Genomic DNA, 18,606 nt, shown 5'->3' with positions numbered 1-18,606 from the left:
TAATACAAAGGAAGTGAAACCCAAGTAACACTGCCCCAGGGATTTCCCACTGTTCTGAGAACCAGGGAGTACACAACAATATATAGGCATTTATGAGCATGATTCAAAGCCAGAGCCAGCTCAAGACATTTTGCTGCCTCTGGCAAATGACAAGATAGTAGCCTCCCCGTTCCAGAAGGTGACTGAACAAGCAGCTGAATCTTACTTCAACAATGGCTGTGGGATGACACCCTCCAGTGCACTGGAAGGCAGCAGGCTAGTTTAGGGGTCTATGGCAGGCCTGTGGCACAGATAGCTCTGATCTCCAACAGAGGATCATGGCTGGGGGGGAGGGGCTAAGGAGAAATGGCTGCACCCCCAGCATCTGCCACCTGGGGCAATGGCCTTACTCTGCCTAATGGCAGGGCTAGCTGTGCTTAAAGCTGAAGGGATCAAGAAAACTTCCTATTGGTTTCCATAAGGTTTGACAGAAGACCATGGCCCAATGAAAGACTATAACATGAAATGTTGACTGACTCATTGTTTTTCTTACCTGGCTATGGCCAGATCTTGAAGCTCCTGAAGCTGCAAGTGAACATGTTCCTGAGGTGCATCAACTTCATCATACTGGATGGAGTGTGGGAGAGGCAGCGTTTTGGCAGTTTCACCCAGTTCCATTACTAAATGTTGATAGATGTCAATTTCATGCTCCAGTGCCTGACAGAAAGCAAAGTGCTAGTTGAAGAAAAAACTCAGGGGAAGCAAAACATATGAAGTCGACAAACAACAGTTGAGTTGCAGGAATGCCAAGAAGAGGCCAGACTTGTCCTTTCCTTTTTATTATTATATTCATCAAACATGTGTGTGTATAGTTTATATCTGATTTGACAAAAAGTTTCAAGAAACAGCCAACAGAACAAGAATATATCAAGGGAATTAAGGTCAGACTTTTCCAACCAACACAGTAAGCTTATTCTTGGCAGCGGCAAACATTCTGAGTATTTTATTTTTGCCACCTTCAAGCAAACTGCAGGAGCCAATTAATACACCAAGTGCATGGTGACTCAGTGTTGGAAAGACAAAGTTATTGCCAGAGGAATTATTCCTGTCTTCCTGAAGACAGAGCATGACCCCTTTGTGATTAAATCTTACTGAACAGTTTCCAGAGGGCAGAAATGTTACACTAGAATTTTTATATAGCTGTCTGGTAGGTTTCTACAACACTGGCCTGCAGCAGGGTTTCTCCTAGGCCAAAGCAAGAAAGGGGAGGAGAAGACTATGGGGACTAGGCACAGTTTATGGGACCGTGTACAGTTTATCCACTGTATCTGAATAACATAGATCTGTTGTAGGGAAACCTTCCCTACCTTGATCAAGAGGCAGTCATTTTAAGTTTAGCATCCACTGTGTGTGTAGCCATTAGACAGGCATCTTTAAGACTAGTCTCAAGTTGGGAAAGAAACTATTCAGCCCCTCAGTAATGCCTAATAAATTCATGGGAGTGGGGTGGAAGAGTGCACAATGAATTACCTTATGTTTCTTAATGAGTTTGTAAGTTGCAGCGTCATCTTTGCCACAGTCTTTGTTGGTTACCAGTGGGAGTTTCTCTGCTATCCAACTCTCCAGTTCTGAGATATCCATTAAGAACTTTATAAATAAAAAAGCCAAATGAAGATGATTATTTTTTCTCCCTAGAGATTACATACACTGAATTTCACAACTTTCACCTGCAAAATATTATGGTTACAAGTTAAACTGAAAGATTCTCTAGGCAAAGTGAGTAGCTTGTTGCAACACACTGAACAGAGCAATTAATGACATATAGGATTCTTATATGTAGTGATGGTCATCTTTGATGACTTTAAAAGGAGTTTAGACAAATTCATGGAGGATAAGATTATTAATGGCAATGAGTCTAAAGGAGGTAAAAAAAAGGTGGCCAAGCACATTTCAGACAGGTATAAATCCTAAGGGGGAGGGAGATGTAGACTTGGTGGTAATGACTAACAAAGGCACAGTAAGAGGAACTGAGGGAACAGCTCTAATGGGGCCCAGTAACAGTCTTCATAAAAATGTAGGAAGGAAGCCAGGCTGTAAACCACATGGTCTTCGGTGTCTGTATACTAACACCCAGAGTGTGGGAAACAAACAGGACAAATTTGAATTCTTAATACAGGAGAGTAAATACGACTTGTTAGGTATAACTGAAATTTTATTTTATTTTTATTTATTTTATTTTATTAGATTTTTATACCTCCCGACTAGCATTAGCTCTCTGGGCAGTGTACAACAAAATATTATATATATATATATATATAAATACAAAAACATCTCAAAATCTTGGTGGGATGACTCCCATGACTGGAATACAGCAACTGAAGCATATAACATGTACAGAAAGAACAGAAGGAAGAGAAAGGGAGCCGAAGTCATGCTATATGTCAACAATATATATCCCTGCACAGAAATACATGGGGTGAGCTTGGTAGCTCCACTGAGAGTATCTGGGTTAAAATAAATGGGGCAAGGAATAAAAGGAACATGGTGGTTGGAGTCTACTACCGACCACCCAATCAAGGAGAAGATGAGGATGAAACTTTGCAAAGCAAATTGCCAATGTTTCGAGGAGGCATGATGTAGTGATAATGGGGGACTTCAATTACCCCAATATCTGCTGGAAGACAAATTCTGCCAAACACGGCCCCTCCAAGAAATTCCTGTCTTGTGTTGGAGATAACTTTCTCCTACAGAAAATGGAGGAAGCAACTAGAGGATCAGCTATCCTGGACTTGATTCTAACCAATAGAGATGACTTGATAGATGAAGTGGCAGTTACGGGAACTCTGGGGAAAGTGACCACGCTACACCTGAGTTCTTGATTTTAAAAGAAGCAAAAGCTGAGGGTAGTCATACATGTACCCTGAACTTCAGGAAAGCTGATTTTAATAAACTCAGAACAAAGTGCAGTTCCATGGCAAGCGACCCTAATGAGAAAAGGAGTCCAAGATGGGTGGGAGTTTCTAAAAAAGGAAATCCTAAAGGCACAATGATAAACATTTCCAACAAGTAAAAAAGGGGGGGGGAATAGCAGAAGAAACCAATATGGTTTCACAGAAAGCTTAGAGATGACCTGAAAACAAAAAAGGGCACATACAGAAAGTAGAAGGAAGGCCAGGCCATAAAGGAAGAGTACAGACAGGTAGCATGGAATTGCACGGATGGCGTCAGGAAGGCTAAAGCTGAAAATGAGCTGAGGTCAGCGAGACATGCCAAAAGCTTTCTTCAGGTACATCCACAGTAAAAGACAGAGAAAAGAAATGCTGGTACAGCTCCTCAATGAGGATGTCAAAATAACAGATGACAAAGAAATGGCAGAAATGCTCAGTTCCTACTTTAGCTCAGTCTTCTCCCAAAAGAGGGTTCATGGCCCTCCTGGGAAACATGAAGTAGAAGAGGCATGATTGCAGCTTGAGATTGATAGACAAATGGTCAAGGAATACCTAATCATTTTGAACAAGCAGGGCCCTATGAACTGCATCTTAGAGTATTGAAGGAACTGCCTGAAAAACTCTCAGAACCACTGTCTATTATCTTTGCGAAATGGTGGAGGATGGGTGAAGTGCCGGATGACTGAAGGAAGGCTAATGTTGTCCCTGTCTTCAAAAAGGGCAAAAAAGAAGAACCTGGGTACTACAGACTAGTCAGCCTTCTATCAATCCCTGGGAAAATTCTGGAGCAGATTATAAAGTGGTCAGTCTGTAAGCACATTGAAAACAATGCAGTGGTTACAAGAAGCCAACATGAATTTATCAAGGACAAATCCTGTCAGATTAATCTTATCTTATTTTTTGATTGGGTAACCTCCCTTGTAGACTGTGACAATGCTCTGGACATAATATATCTCAATTTCAGCAAAGCTTTTGACAAAGTGCCCCATGACATTCTGATTAGCAAGCTAGCTAAATGTGGGCTGTATGGAACCACTATCAGGTGAATCCACAGTTGGCTACAGAACTGTACTCAAAGAGTGCTTATCAGTGGTTCCTTCTCAAACTGGGGGAAGATAATGAGCAGGGTACCTCAGGGCTCAGTCCTGGGCCCAGTGCTCTTCAACATTTTTATTATGGACATGGATGAGGAGGTGCAGGGAATGCTTATCAAATTTGCAGAATATATAAAACTGGGGGGATAGCTAATACCTTGGAAAATAGAAACAACATTCAAAGGGATCTTGATAGATTGGAGCACTGGGCAGTAAACAACAGAATGAAATTTAACAGGGATAGGTGCAAAGTTCTACACCTAGGAAAAAGAAACCAAATGCACAGTTATAAGATGGGAGATGCTTGGCTCAGCAATACTACATGCAAGAAGGATCTTGGGATTATTGTTGGTCACAAGCTGAATATAAGCCAACAGTGTGAAGTGGCTACAAAAAAGGCAAATGCTATTTCAGGCTGCATTAACAGACATATAGTTTCCAAATCATGTGAAGTATTTGTTCCTCTCTATTTGGCACTGGTTAGGCCTCATCTTGAGAACTGCGTCCAGTTCTGGACATCACGCTTTAAGAAGGATGCAGACAAACTGGAACAGGTTCAGAGGAGGGTGAGGATGATCAGGGGACTAGAAACAAAGTCCTATGAGAATAGACTGAAAGAACTGGACATGTTTAGCCTTGAGAAGAGAAGATTGGGGGGAGATGTGATAGCACTCTTTAAGTACTTGAAAGGTGACACACAGAGGAGGGCCAGGATCTATTCTCGATTGTCCCAGAGTGCAGGACATGAAATAATGGGCTCAAGTTGCTGGAAGCCAGATTTTGACTGAACATCAGGAAAAACTTTCTAACTGTTAGAGTGATATAACAATGAACCAATTACCTAGGGAGGTAGTGGGCTCTCCAACAATGGAGGCAATCAAGAGGCAGCTGGACAGTCACCTTTCAGGTATGCTTTAATTTGGATTCCTGCATTGAGCAGAAGTTGGACTCGATGGCCTTATAGGACCCTTCCAATGCTACAATTCTATGATTCTAAGATGCTTTGGAGCTAGGGATGGGAGCTACTTGTTATTTCCAGTTTGGACACATTCAATTGAACTAGCAGACAGTATCAGTTTGTGTACATTCTTTGTCCGCTATTTATTGTTCTTACCATCCCAATCCCCCCCCCAAATAAAATATAATGATATAACAATATTTTAATCATTATTTCCAACAACATTTTTGGAAAGGAAAGTGGTGTTCTCACTTATCCATTTCCTCCCTTCACCTCCTCATCTGTCCACTGTGTGACTGAGGCTGGTGAATTTTAAGCTGGCAAGCAAAGGTGACAGTCCTGTGTCGACTTTGATTTTCATTGAAATTCTCCCCCATCCCTGCTTGGAGCTAAATGATTCATGGCGTCTCATCCAATGATACAATTTCAAGATGCTAAGCACAACCACTCTTTCCTACTATTTTTGCATTTACACAGGTAACAAATTTATAACATGTTTTAGAAAGGTAGGTGGATTAGATTAGTGGATTAGAATAAGTTCAAATGTTCAGTAAAAGCACATGATATAGCTATTCCAGGACTGTACCACTTTAGGTGGGAGTTCACATTTATTAAGAATGCATGTCCATGGACTGCTGGCATGCTAGAGAGAATTCTAGCCCTTTATTGTTATTTATTCTTATTGTTGTGTTTGCCATAGCATAGAATTCAAGCAGGTGATCCTTTTGGACAACCCCTTAGTCTCCATCCCAGATTGTAATGAAGCCTAAGTATATGAAATACCACATATTCTTCTCCTGTTTACCCCTTCTTCTATTTTCCCCTTCTTCCTTCTTCATTTCCATTGAGTCAATGTTTCCTCCTCTGGATAGGAATTTGTCCTCTTGAACTTTATAAAGACACCAGTAATAATCCCACACTAATAAACTGAAACTGTTCTGAATTGTTAGTCAATTGCAGCAGAAACACAAAGAGTTCTCCCATACTTTATAGACCTTTGGCACCTTGTGCACTTAATATACATGGCTTGCAAACTGAATGCAATCAAAATATAGTGAAATATACCTGGTGGAAGGCAACAGATTGCTGCAGCTGCTTGATTCTTCCCTCACATGCTTCCTCCAGCTCCTGCCAGCTTTTGCTCAGCTCCTGGCACTTTTCCTTGACTTTCTGGGACTGGGCATGTTTGCTGTTTGTCATAGCTCTTCCCATCTCCAGAACCCGGGAGATTTGCTGTTTATGGGCATTCACTTCTATCTGCAATTCCTAATAGAAGAAAGACATGCAAAAATGCCATGAAACTGTGAGAACCAGGGCTAACAGTAGTAAAGAAAAGCATTAATAAGAACTTAGAGAGGGCTTGTTCAAAGCCTGACTGTTCATGCACCAAGTTATTTTGGAGTAACATCCCAAATGTCTAAAAGGAGAAATAATATTTTAAAAATCAGAATGTAGGTTTTGATCATTCCAGTGCTATCTGTCTGGCATTTGGAGGGGAAAATTCAGTATTGTAAAGGGAATCTCCTCAGACAAATTAATTTTGGACAGGAACTTATTTTAGGAAACTCTGGCGGGGAAAAGGAACATTTTGTGGGGTGGGGAATGTAGGAAGGAAATAAATTTGTAAAAAGAGAAATATTTTCAGTATATAGGGGAAAGAGGAGTGAAAATCGTTTGTCACATAAGTTAAGAACCTTTGAAAGAGCAAAGGTCTATCTAGTCCAGCATCTTATTTCTCATAGTGGCCAACCAGGACATGAGGGCAATAGCAGAGCATGGAAGATTATTTTTAAAAAGTAATAAATTACAGTTACAATTTCATGGCCCAAAAAGTATTAATTACTGTTACAATTACAATTGCTCCGAAAGTAACAGATTACTTAATTTTTCTCAAAAGTAATCACTACAATTACATTTCAGTTACTTTAAAAAAAAAAAAACGCCTACAAGGTGCTGGCCTTGGCTGCTGCACATCTAAGTAGCCTAAAACAACATCTAAAATAAACACACACATACAGAGATAGTAGAATAATTCTTTTTATCCATAAGATAGCAATGGTGGTCTCTCTGCTGGTAAGGGAGGTGGGGAGGGAGGCAGAGGCCACAGCTCAGATCTTTGCACATCAAACCAAGTGCACACACCCCCTCAGCCAGCAAGCATAATCTCTTTCACTTAACCACCTCCCGGACCCTGCCCTGCCACCAACTAAGGGACACTCACCCAAGCAAACATTTTCCCCTGAGATGGAAAAAAGTTAAAATACTGCAAATGCAGCACAGTAGCCAGAGAGGGTGGTGGAGGCCACTTTGTGTGCCAAGTGCAAACACAGTATTCACACACACGTTGTCATCTTTCACCTCCACAGTTCTTTATCTTCATTCTGCTGCTGCCTCCTCCTCCTCCTTTATTGCCCTCCGGCTCCTTTTTCCCTCCACTCCGTTCTTCACCACCACCACCACTTTTTTAAACAATTGTTTTCTCCACTTCACCCTGTCTCACTCTCCACCTCCTCCCTCGTCACCTCCTACCCACCCACAGAGCATGAGGGAAGAGCAATGCTGTACAGAAGCCCAGTTTGAGGCACATGATTTTCATCCACAAATCAGAGAAGCGGAATGTTTCAGCTGCTTCCTCCCCCAAGTAATGCTCCAAAGTAGTGCTGGAAACATTACAATTAGTCCTAGTTCTATTACAATCAAAATGTAAAGGAATTACCCACTCGTTCCTCAAAAAAGTAATGAATTACAAGTAATTTGTTACTTGTAACAAATTACTTCCAAGCTCTGGGCAATAGCATTGCCTCACTATTGATTCCCAGTAACTGTAATGAGAAACATACTGCCTCTGATACTGGAGCTACTACACCATCATAACAAGTAGCCATTGATAGCTAACTCCCTTTTAAAGCTATTAAAGTTGGTGGCCATAACCACATTTTGTGGCATCAAATACCATAGTTTAACTATGGCTGTGTATTGGGTCAGACCCAAGCCCGTGCAAGTTCAGGTTTCTATTCCCAACAATAGCCACAAAAAGGAGAAAACAATGTTGTTTCTCAATAAGTGCCTAATGATATTGGTATCTCAAAGTGGGGGGAGGTATAATGTGTGGGGTACTGCAGGGTTCAGTCCTGGGCTCAGTGTTCTTCAACATTTTTATTAATGACCTGGATGAGGAGGTGCAGGGAATGCTTATCAAATTTGCAGATGGTACCAGATTGGGAGGGATAGCTAATACCCTGGAAGACAGAAACAAAATTCAAAGGGATCTTGGTAGGCTGGAGCATTGGGTGGAAAACAACAGAATGCAATTATCCCTGTTAAATTTCAAACTTCTACACCTAGGAAAAAGAAACCAAATGCACAGTTATAAGATGGGGGATTGGCTCAGCAATATTACATGCGAGAAGCATCTTGGAATTGTTGTTGATCACAAGCGGAATATGAGCCAATGGTGTGATGTGACTGCAAAAAAGGCAAATGCTATTTTAGGCTGCATTAATGGAAGTATAGTTTCCAAATCATGTGAAATACTAGTTCCCCTCTATTTGCACTGGTTAGGCCTCATCTTGAATATTGTGTCCAGTTCTGGACACTTAAGAAGGATGCAGACAAACTGGAACAGGTTCAGAGGAGGGCAACAAGGACGATCAGGGGACTGGAAACAAAGCCCTATGAGGAGAGACTGAAAGAACTGGGCATGTTTAGGCCTGAGAAGAGAAGACTGAGGGGAGATATGATAACACTCTTCAAATACTTGAAAGGTTGTCACACAGAGGAGGGCCAGGATCTCTTCTCGATCATCCCAGAGTGCAGGATACAGAATAATGGGCTGAAGTTACAGGAAGCCAGATTTCAGCTGAACATCAGGAAAAACTTCCTAACTGTTAGAGGAATACAACAATGGAAACAATTGCTTAGGGAGGTGGTGGGCTCTCCAACACTGGAGGTATTCAAGAGGCAGCTGGACAGCTACCTGTCAGGTATGTTTTAAGCTAGATTCCTGCATTGAGCAGGTGGTCAGACTCAATGGCCTTATAGGCTCCTTCCAAATCTATGATTCCATGATCCAATATGTTTCAGAAGACAGTCATTCCTTCTTCAATCTGAAGCTGATCTGAACACTGACTTTTTCATTCAAGGCTTTCTTTCCTAAATACATTGGACATCATTAAAATTTGGCACTTCTTTTGAAAAAATAGTTGTTTTATCTCTTGTTTTCTGGTGATCAGTGTGCCTCCCTTTCTTTTCTCCAACAATAATCAGAAAGGTGCCTGTGGATCTTTGGGGATTTAAGGGTATTGGTCTTTCTATGGAATTGTTTCTAGTATCTGGTATCCAGAGAGATACTGTGCTCTGATGGCTGTGCTCTGCCACCCTAGTCAGAGGCAGCATGCTTCTGAAAACCAGTTGCCGGAAGCCTCAGGAGGGGAGAGTGTTCTTGCACTCGGGTCCTGCTTGCGGGCTTCCCCCAGGCACCTGGTTGGCCACTGTGAGAACAGGATGCTGGACTAGATGGGCCACTGGCCTGATCCAGCAGGCTCTTCTTATGTTCTTATGTTCTTATGGTGTTTTTTTGTGGTCATATTGATTCTCTTCATAGCAGAAGTGGCAGGTGCTGTTGTGGTGCTGCTTTTCTCTTCAGTGGCAGATATATTTGTTGAGCACTTGAAAAATTGGGCCATGAAGACTTTAAAAGAGGACTATGGCAGGCAAGAGGACATCACGGCTATTTGGGAAACAACAATGAAAGAGCTGAAATGCTGTGGATTCAACAGCTATACTGATTTCTACAATTCCTACTTCTATGAAACCCACACTGAAAAATATCCCTCCTTTTGCTGCTCCATCAGCAAAGAATGTCAGGAATCTGAAGGAGACCACAACAAGCAGATGTCTCCCATGAGAAATCCATGGAGTTAATATCTGTTGGCAGCATAACACAAGGACTAGTGTTGCAATAGCATCAAAAAATGTCAAGATACTTCAGCTTAATATGGAAATAGTGTGAGGAAGAGGAGGAGAAGGAAGAAGACCAACATTTTTTAAATTGTTTTAAATTGTTTTTAAAAGATGTGTTTTAAATTTGTATATTTGTTTTAATTTTTTTAGTTACTGTAAACCACCCAGAGAGCTTCGGCTATGGGGCGGTATATAAATGCAATCAATCAATCAATCAATCAATCAATCAATACTGTCTCTAAACTAGGGGTGGAAGATAAAAAAGGTAGACCAAACAAAATTAAGAAAACTGATCTAATATACAGTTTGAAACGAATAACTGTTGAGATTTTGCACTTATCCATATTCTGTGATATGGTTTTTGGAACAAAAACATACCAAAATGCTTAAAAGTGTATATTTCAGGATAAAATACATTTAGAGATGTGTACATATTTAAATACATATTTTGTGATAAATATATATTTAATATGTATTTTAAACACATGGACTGCCTTCAAGTTGCTCCCGACTTATGGCAACTTTATGAATAGGGTTTTCATGGTAAGAGGTATTCAGAGGTGGTTTACCATTGCCTTCCTGTGAGGCTGACAGACAGTGACTGGTCCAAGGTCACCCAGTGAGTTTCATGGCTGTGTGGGGATTTCAATCCTGGTCCCCCAGGTCGTAGTCCAACACTCTAACCACTACACCACACTGGCTGTCTTTAGACACATAATTGAATATAAATGTTGTGCATTTTTTTAAAAAATGCAGGTTAATTTGGATAAGGGCCATAACAGGCTGATCTATTCCTACTTTGAACTAGAGCTAAGCAAAAATGGCCTCCCAGAATTCTCTACTCTTTTTTCAGGCAACAAAACTGAGAGGTGCCATTTCCCAAAATATTCTCCTCTGACAAATTCTTGGGGACAGGCTGCACAGGGCCAGCGGCAACAGCATGACTTCTTATTTTTTCCAAAGTTTTTTTTTGTCTTCTACTGCACTGGCAACTGTGTTGGTAGCCTGACCACCTTTTTGCACCTCTCATAAGAAACACAGGAAGCTGCCTTATAACCAGTCTGTCCATCTCGCACTATTGTTGACACTGATTGAAACAGCTGTCCAGGTTTTCAGGCAGGCGTCTTTCCTAGCCCTGCCTGAAGATGCCCTCAAAATGCCCAGACCTGGCATCCTTGTGGTGAGGGAGGCAACAGTGGCAGCCACCACACAGGAGTGGCAGAGAATATTCTGGAAAAACATGGCCCTCCTTAAAGAGGAGAAAGAAAATTCTTAGAACATGGAGCTTACATTTACATATCATGGCTAATTGTTGTTGATAGACCTAGGGGAAATTAGGGAACCTTTGGCCCTGAATTGCAAATTCATGGGCAACTTGGGTTAAATAAAGTAGCACAGGAGTGTATTTATGCCATGAGCTTTCTTTTTTTTTTTTTTTTTTCAATAATTTTTATTCAGATTTTCATAAAACATACAAGACAAAATCATAAAACATTCAAAGACAAAAAACAAAATCAAAAATAGTTAAACAAAAAGAAAAAAAGAAAAAAAAAACAAAAATAAAAAATAAAGAGTAAAATATTGACTTCCCATTTGTCAAAGATCAAATCAGTTATAAGTCTATAATATATAACAATCCTGTCTCTTAAGTCATATTATAAAATCACTTTCCTCCAGTAGTTATCTTATTAATCATCAAATCTCATAAACATTACTTTATTCTTTCCACAAAAAGTCAAAGAGAGGTTTCAATTCTTTAAGAAATATATCTATCAATTTTTTTTTCCAGATAAGCATATCGATTAATCCATCTCATTACTAATTATGATAATCTTATTGTCATAACCATAGTCAAAATGAACATTTCAATTAATCCATCACATCAGAATCTGTTAGGTTCAATAATTTCAGTAGCCATTGTTCTATTATCTCTATTAGTTCCATTTTCCATCTTCCATCTTCAGTAGTCTTGTTAAGTCCAGTAATTTCAATATCCAATCTTCCATTATCAGTATTCCATAATAATCTTGCTGTCAAAGCCATAGTCATATAGTAAGAGTCTGATGGGAATTACCTCTATCCCAAATATTTTCTTGCCATCCATTCTGAATAGGTTGCTGAAATACTGCTGTAAAATCATATCTCTGTTCTTTTTTTCAAAATACACTGGGTCATCTCTTAAAAGTTTTTCCATTGTCACATGGCTGCAGTTAATTCCATAGATTTTCTCTATATTGGGCTCCATCACATCATTCCAGTCCAGAAGATTATCCATGCCATTGATAACTTTATCTCTAGAATCTTCATTCATTTCTTCAGAGATAACATTGAGTTCCAAACAATAGATTTTATTTCTAAAGTCCATAGACTCCAAATCTTGTTCCTGTTCCACGTTGGTTCCAATCTCCGGGATCTCCTCTCTCACAGGGACCCCTATTCCAGTCTCCAGGGTCTCCTCTCTCACAGGGACCCCTGTTCCAATCTCCGGGGTCTCCTCTCTCACAGGGACCCCTTCCAGGGTCACCTCTCTCACAGGGACCCTTATATCTTTAATCTCCTGCTTCATTTTACTCAATTCAATTTTCGTTATCTCAATCTCATCCATTATTTTCTGAAACATAGTTATTTCCAGATTTTCAGCCACTTTCTTAATTGCCATTTTAAAAGAAAAATATAGGAAAACCACTTCTTATTTCAGCAACAATTGGGTTAATACTCCAAACTTGGTGACATCACAGTATAAACAGAGCAGACAGCCTTATCTCTCCAATAGTTAAGTAAACAAAATGCAGTTCCCAGGATCGAAACAATTAATGGCAATCGTCAAGAAACAGATTCGTCAAAATAAAATAGACCAAAAAGAGAGTAGTCTCAAAACAGTATAATATTTTTCAAAATAAAAATCTGGAATAGAAATCCCTCTTCTGTGTATATCTTTAGAATGCAAATCCAGGACAGCTTTTTGCAACAAAAACAGAGATAAGCTATTAATTAGTGCGTAGCAGAGAGAAGTTATGGCTCCCCAGTGAGATGTCAAAAACTGATCAATCTGGCAAATCTCTTTTAAACAGCAACAATTTAAGTCAAGTAAAAGAAAAATATAGAAAGAAGGGTGCTTGCCTGTTAGTGCGTTCTCTCTTAGAAGATAAGATGAACGTTCGCTTTAACAGATAGAGCTTGCTGTTGAAAATCCGTCCCACCTTCGTCGGCTGGACCTCGTCCCATAAATTAATGAGATCTGGTCGTCCCAACAAAAATAGGCTTTGAGGTTAATCTCTTCGTTTCTCCCTACCCGGGAGAAGTTTAATCAGTCAAAAAAAAAGAAAAAACTGACTGATATATCTGAATAAGCTTCTTTTGAGGCAGGAGCCCGTCTCAAAAGCAGGCACAGGCTAAGTCACCCTTCCCGGAAGTCCTGCCATGAGCTTTCAAATGACAGCTGAACAGTCTTGGAGCCTTTCATCAGAAATAGACAGGCAACATTTGGTAGGATAAATTATTCTGGAAAGCTGAAAACTGATGTATTAAAGTCACTACTCTTTTTCTTGAGTTAACTCTTAGCAAATAGTTTTCCTGTTGCTACAATGACTTTAGCACAGGATGCTAAATATGTTTTTTTTCCAGTAAAAAACTCAGAAAATATTTAATAGGAATCTGGATAATAGTTTCTGAAGTTTTGGGGAGAAATTGCAGTCCTACATTGCCTTTTTCAAACATATGTGCTGTTTAATTGCTGTCATGTTAGATAAACTTTTTAAGAAATGTTCTGTCACTCATAACACCAGAACTAAGTTTAAACATGTGTCTCATGTTCTAAATATTGTCAAGTTGCAGTGTTTGATTCTGACACTAATTTTCCAGAGAAGAAAGTAAAAACAGATTGTTCATGCGACTTCTAAAATATGTTGGCAATGCAAGATCACCCCGAAAGTAGGAAGGATAAAACAATCATTATTTAATTTTTATTATATCAATATAGAAGAATTCTTGGAAAATTGAGTGATGTCCCCAATTTTGGACCCCTATACTTATCTGATTTTACTGTGTTGTTTTTGTATTTTAACCTTTTTGTACACCGCCCAGAGAGCTATTTGCTATGGGCGGTTTATAAATGAAACAAAATAAATAAATAAATAAATAAAGGACCACCCCCTTATTGCCCTTGCCAGATGCTGAGACATTCTGAGGCCCTTCTGCGCATGCCACATCTGAGGAAGGTCCAGAGAAAGGTGGCAAGAGAACAGGCCTTTTCTATATGGAATGCTCTCTCCTGAAAGGCCTACTTGGCACCAACTTTCTCATTGTTTCAGGGGTGGCCGTTTTTGTGGGCATTTTGGAAACACCAAATGTTTGGATGCTTTGACTCTTCAAAAAAAAAAGTTTATGTATTTTTCTTATTGTATTTTTTCTTGTTGTAATTGCTTTGAGACTTTTTGTTGTGGAAAGTAATAGGTAAATCCAATAAATCTAACCTAAAGAAATGTAGTTTCTTAAATTCTCCATTTTCAGTGCAAATTCTATGCTCACTAATCTCTGTTCAGTGCTCCCAGTAAACTATCCAGCTTTTCATTAAGCACATATGTGCAAACCTGAGTCCAATCCATGCAGCCATTTAAAAGGAATGTCTGTTCTAGGGACAGAAGAACCTATGACCCTTCAGATGTTGTTGGATTCCAACTCACATCAGCCCCAGGCAGCACAGCCAAATGACACTGATGATGGGAGTTGTTATCCAGCAACATCTGGAGCAGCACAAGTTTCCCACTCCTGGACTATCTCTTCCAGAGGGTGGACTGATTTGCTAAGGTAGCCTGCTGTGAGGAAGCAAAGCAAGGACTTTAGTTTTGTTAGCACAGTACATCTGCTGCTTATTTGTATACAAACCATAGATGAGGGGATGCACACATCTCCTCCCAAAGCCAAATGTAAGCTACTTTATGGGGTATACATGCATCCATCCACTCACACAAAATATCTTATGCTTACAAGAGAGACAAAAGCATAAAACACCAAACTAATGCAGTAATACAACATCACGTCACTGAAAACCAAGCAATTAAAAAAACATGCATATCACAGCACTTCTGAAAGAACTTAAGGGTCACATTTTGATTAATTTCCCAGAGATTTAGGGAAACTGCCATTCTATATGCCCATGCAATATGATTCTGGCATACAAAGTCAATATTATATAGCTGCAAGGATGGCTGTATACTATAGTCAGCATGGATTTTTTGCATTCCACAATGTTAAATTAAAAATAGCCCCCATGCCATTCTGATACTTCCTATAAGCTCATTTCCAAACAAAACCTGACAAAACTTATAGTCCTGAACTCAGAAACACTTGCTTAACAACCCTCTAAATTTTCATGGTGATACATAAAACAGTCAGAGAGAATCAAGAGTTCAAAGTGTAAAAAGAGAGGGGAAAAACCCCAGACCCCTGTTGGACTTTTTTCTGTCACTGTTCTCATAATTTGTTTAAATTAATTAAAAATCAGCCATGCTCACAAAGTACCTGTAATCCTATTACTGACCTTTCCCCATACTCTGTGGCCAGTGACAGCTTTGGTTTAAATGGTCCATTGGACTCACCTGAAGGGTGATTTTCACAGGTACGCCTGCCATCAGTTTGGGCTTTACTGCCATCTAGCATTCGAAGGCAAGAATGCACTCGAGTTAAAACCTGGGCCTCGGGCCCCTCCCACTCCATTTCATTCGCGACGAGTCCGAAGTGGCATATCTGAAAGGAACAGAGGCCGCAGGCCCGAACAGCAAGGAAAAAACAGAGAAAAGGCATGGAAACATGGAGAACACAGAGCATACAACCTAAGCGGAGAGGTTTTAACCGAGGGAAACAGAGCAAGACACAACAACTTATATCAAATATACTATAAAGGAGGAACGAAGCAACCAGAGACCCCCACAAGGGAGGGACATGATGGCAGGCGTACCTGTGAAAATCACCCTTCAGGTGAGTCCAATGGACCATTTTCCACAGGTAGCCTGCCATCAGTTTGGGATGTACCAAAGCAGCCCCCTAGTCGGGAGGGACTACACACAGTTACTATTCAGAAATGACATGCTGGAGGACACGTCTCCCGAAGGAGGCGTCAGCAGAAGCATATCGGTCGATCTTGTAATGCTTCACAAAAGAATTAGGGGTAGACCAAACCGCAGCTCTACATATGTTTGCAAGGGGTGCATTGGATACAAATGCAGCCAAAATGGCCACTGATCTGGTGGAATGGGCCGTGATGTTAGCTGGCACGGGAAGGTTAAGGGACTGATAAGCCAAGGCAATGCAGGCCCGCAGCCAGCAGGACAATGTGGATTTGGAGACCTTTTTTCCTAAGGTCCTAGGGTGAAAGGATACGAAAAGAGATTCTGACTGCCTAATGTCCTGGGTGCGAGAAAGATAAAGTTTGAGGGCTCTCCGAACATCCAGCGAATGCCAGGCCTTTTCCAGGGGATGTACCGGGTTCGGGCAGAACGAAGGAAGCACAATGTCCTGGCTGTCAGCTCTACACTGCGTCAGCAGTGCCGGGGGGGGGGCTGGAAATTCCTGGGTGGTTGGCAGGGAAGCAAAGTCCTTAGCCGGCAGTCTGGTCATAAATCTGCCATGTCTAGGAGGAGGGGAGCTGATAAGGGCCAGGCTTGTCCGAAGCGTACTTGCCGAGTCAGGAGTCCAGAAGTGAGGTCAGTAGAGGTCCGGGATCAAGTGCCAAGGGGTCAGTCCGAAAGAGGGTGCCAGGAAACTAGGAACACACAAGCCACGCCTGACGTTGCAGTCAGCAACAAGCTGCAGCCAAGGTGTGCCTTATAAAGAGCAAGGTTGACAGCAGGTGTGAGTCCTCAGCGTTTGGGCCTTAAGGAGACAGGCCTGCCTCTCTTCTGCCTGACCTTCTGCTGTCTACGTTCTGCAGGTGAGGGGGGAGTATCCTGTTCACCGTCTGTGTCTGGCTGCAGGGCCTTTGCTGTCCCTGGGGTGCTCTGCAGCTGAGGGGCAGAAGGAGCTGGATTCTCAGGAGGCTCCTCCGTGTCTCCTTCTGAGTCTGCTGCTCCTGGGTCTGCTGCTGTTACTCCCGAGTCATCCTCATCTGAGGAGTCCTCTGACGGGGCCATGACACTGGCTACAGTGGAATAAGGAGTTGACCTTGGGGCAGAAGGATGGGTCTGGTCTCAAGACCACGGAATCCTTATGAAAGATGCAGAGATGACGAGCCGAAGACAAGGCGTGTAGTTCGGAGATCCATCTCGTGGATGTAATGGCAACGAGGAACAAGACTTTGAAGGATAACAGTCTGAGAGGCACTGAGGAAAGAGGTTCAAACGGAGGGCGCTGTAAGGCATGCAGTACCTTCGAGAGGCTCCATGAAGGAAAATAGTGGCGCACGGCTGGTGCAAGGCGGGCGGCTCCTCTTAAAAAGCGTTTGATGAGTGGGTGAGCGCCCAAGGGGGCGGTCGATGAGGAGACAGATAAAATTGAAGAGATGGTGGAAGGGTGGCGACGCAGGGTGTTCGGCCGTAGTCCCCTAAGCAGTCCTCTGTATAAGAACTGGAGAACGTGCTGTACAGTGGCTTGAGAAGCTTGGAAGCCCTTAGAAGTGCACCATTTTGAAAATGCGTGCCACGTACTCCGATAAACACGATTTGTCGACGGTCTTCGTGATGCTAGAATAGTATCCACTACTCCCTGGGGAAGTCCCGCAGCGGTCAGCTGCCGCCATTCAAAAGCCAGGCCGTCAGATTCAGCCAGGCCGGGTCCAGATGCCAAAATGGTCCCTGAGCAAAAAGGTCCGGCCTGACAGGGAGGGTCCAGGGATCCGTGACTGACAGAGAGAGAAGATCCGAGAACCAAGGGCAGTGAGGCCAATACGGGGCTATCAGGAGAAGCCGAGCCCCCTCGTGCCGGAGCTTCATCAGTGTCTTGCCCAGTAAGGAGATCGGGGGAAAGGCATACAGAAGGCCGCCTGGCCAGGTTGCCCTCAATGCACCCACTGCTTCCACCGTCGTCTCTAGGTATCTCGAGAAGAAGCGAAGCAGCTGGCAGTTGTGGCGTGACACGAAGAGATCCACTGAGAGAGCGCCAAACCGGAGCTGGAGCAGGTCGAACACTGCCAGATGAAGATTCCACTCTCCCGGGTGTACATGCTGCCTGCTGAGCCAATCGGTGGTGACATTTAGCAGCCCGCTGAGATGTTCCGCCCGTATGGATAGTAGGTGTTTTTCGGCCCAGTTGAAGATTTGGGCCGCCTCTGCCTGAAGAGCTCTGGACCTGGTCCCCCCCTGCCTGTTGAGATGAGATTTTCCACAAACGTTGTCTGTTCGGATCAGCACATGCTGCAGGGAGAACAGTGGCTGGAAATGTCGAAGGGCAAGATGAACCGCCCTGAGCTCCAACCAGTTTATGTTGTGAGTGAGGTCTGCTGGAGACCACACTCCCTGGACAATGCTGGCATTGCAGTGTGCTCCCCAGCCTGATAGGCTGGCATCTGTCGTGATGATGACCCTGACAGGCTCCCGGAAGGGCGTACCCTTGGTGAGGTGTGCAGGTACTGTCCACCAGCGGAATGACACCCGCAGAGAGGGGGCCAGCGGGATCACACGGTGATGGGACTTGGCAATGTCCACCTGAAAGGGTAGGAGGGCCCATTGTAAAG

At 42.2% G+C, this 18,606-nt stretch overlaps 1 protein-coding gene across 1 annotated transcript in view; it reads right to left on the bottom strand.

The window, feature by feature from the left end:
- SPTBN5 (spectrin beta, non-erythrocytic 5) overlaps nt 1–18,606 on the bottom strand; it is a 194,296-nt gene that overhangs the window by 120,340 nt on the left and 55,350 nt on the right. Inside the window, exons 25-27 of the mRNA XM_061611348.1 lie at nt 6,045–6,245; nt 1,510–1,626; nt 533–696 (exon numbers count right to left, since the gene is read on the bottom strand). Of these exons, the coding sequence (XP_061467332.1) occupies nt 533–696; nt 1,510–1,626; nt 6,045–6,245 (482 nt within the window). The remainder of the gene's footprint in view (nt 1–532; nt 697–1,509; nt 1,627–6,044; nt 6,246–18,606) is intronic.

Source organism: Rhineura floridana, chromosome 2, assembly GCF_030035675.1.
Source record: "Rhineura floridana isolate rRhiFlo1 chromosome 2, rRhiFlo1.hap2, whole genome shotgun sequence".
NCBI classification, from domain to species: domain Eukaryota; kingdom Metazoa; phylum Chordata; class Lepidosauria; order Squamata; family Rhineuridae; genus Rhineura; species Rhineura floridana.
This window is presented reverse-complemented; position numbering and strand designations above follow the sequence as displayed.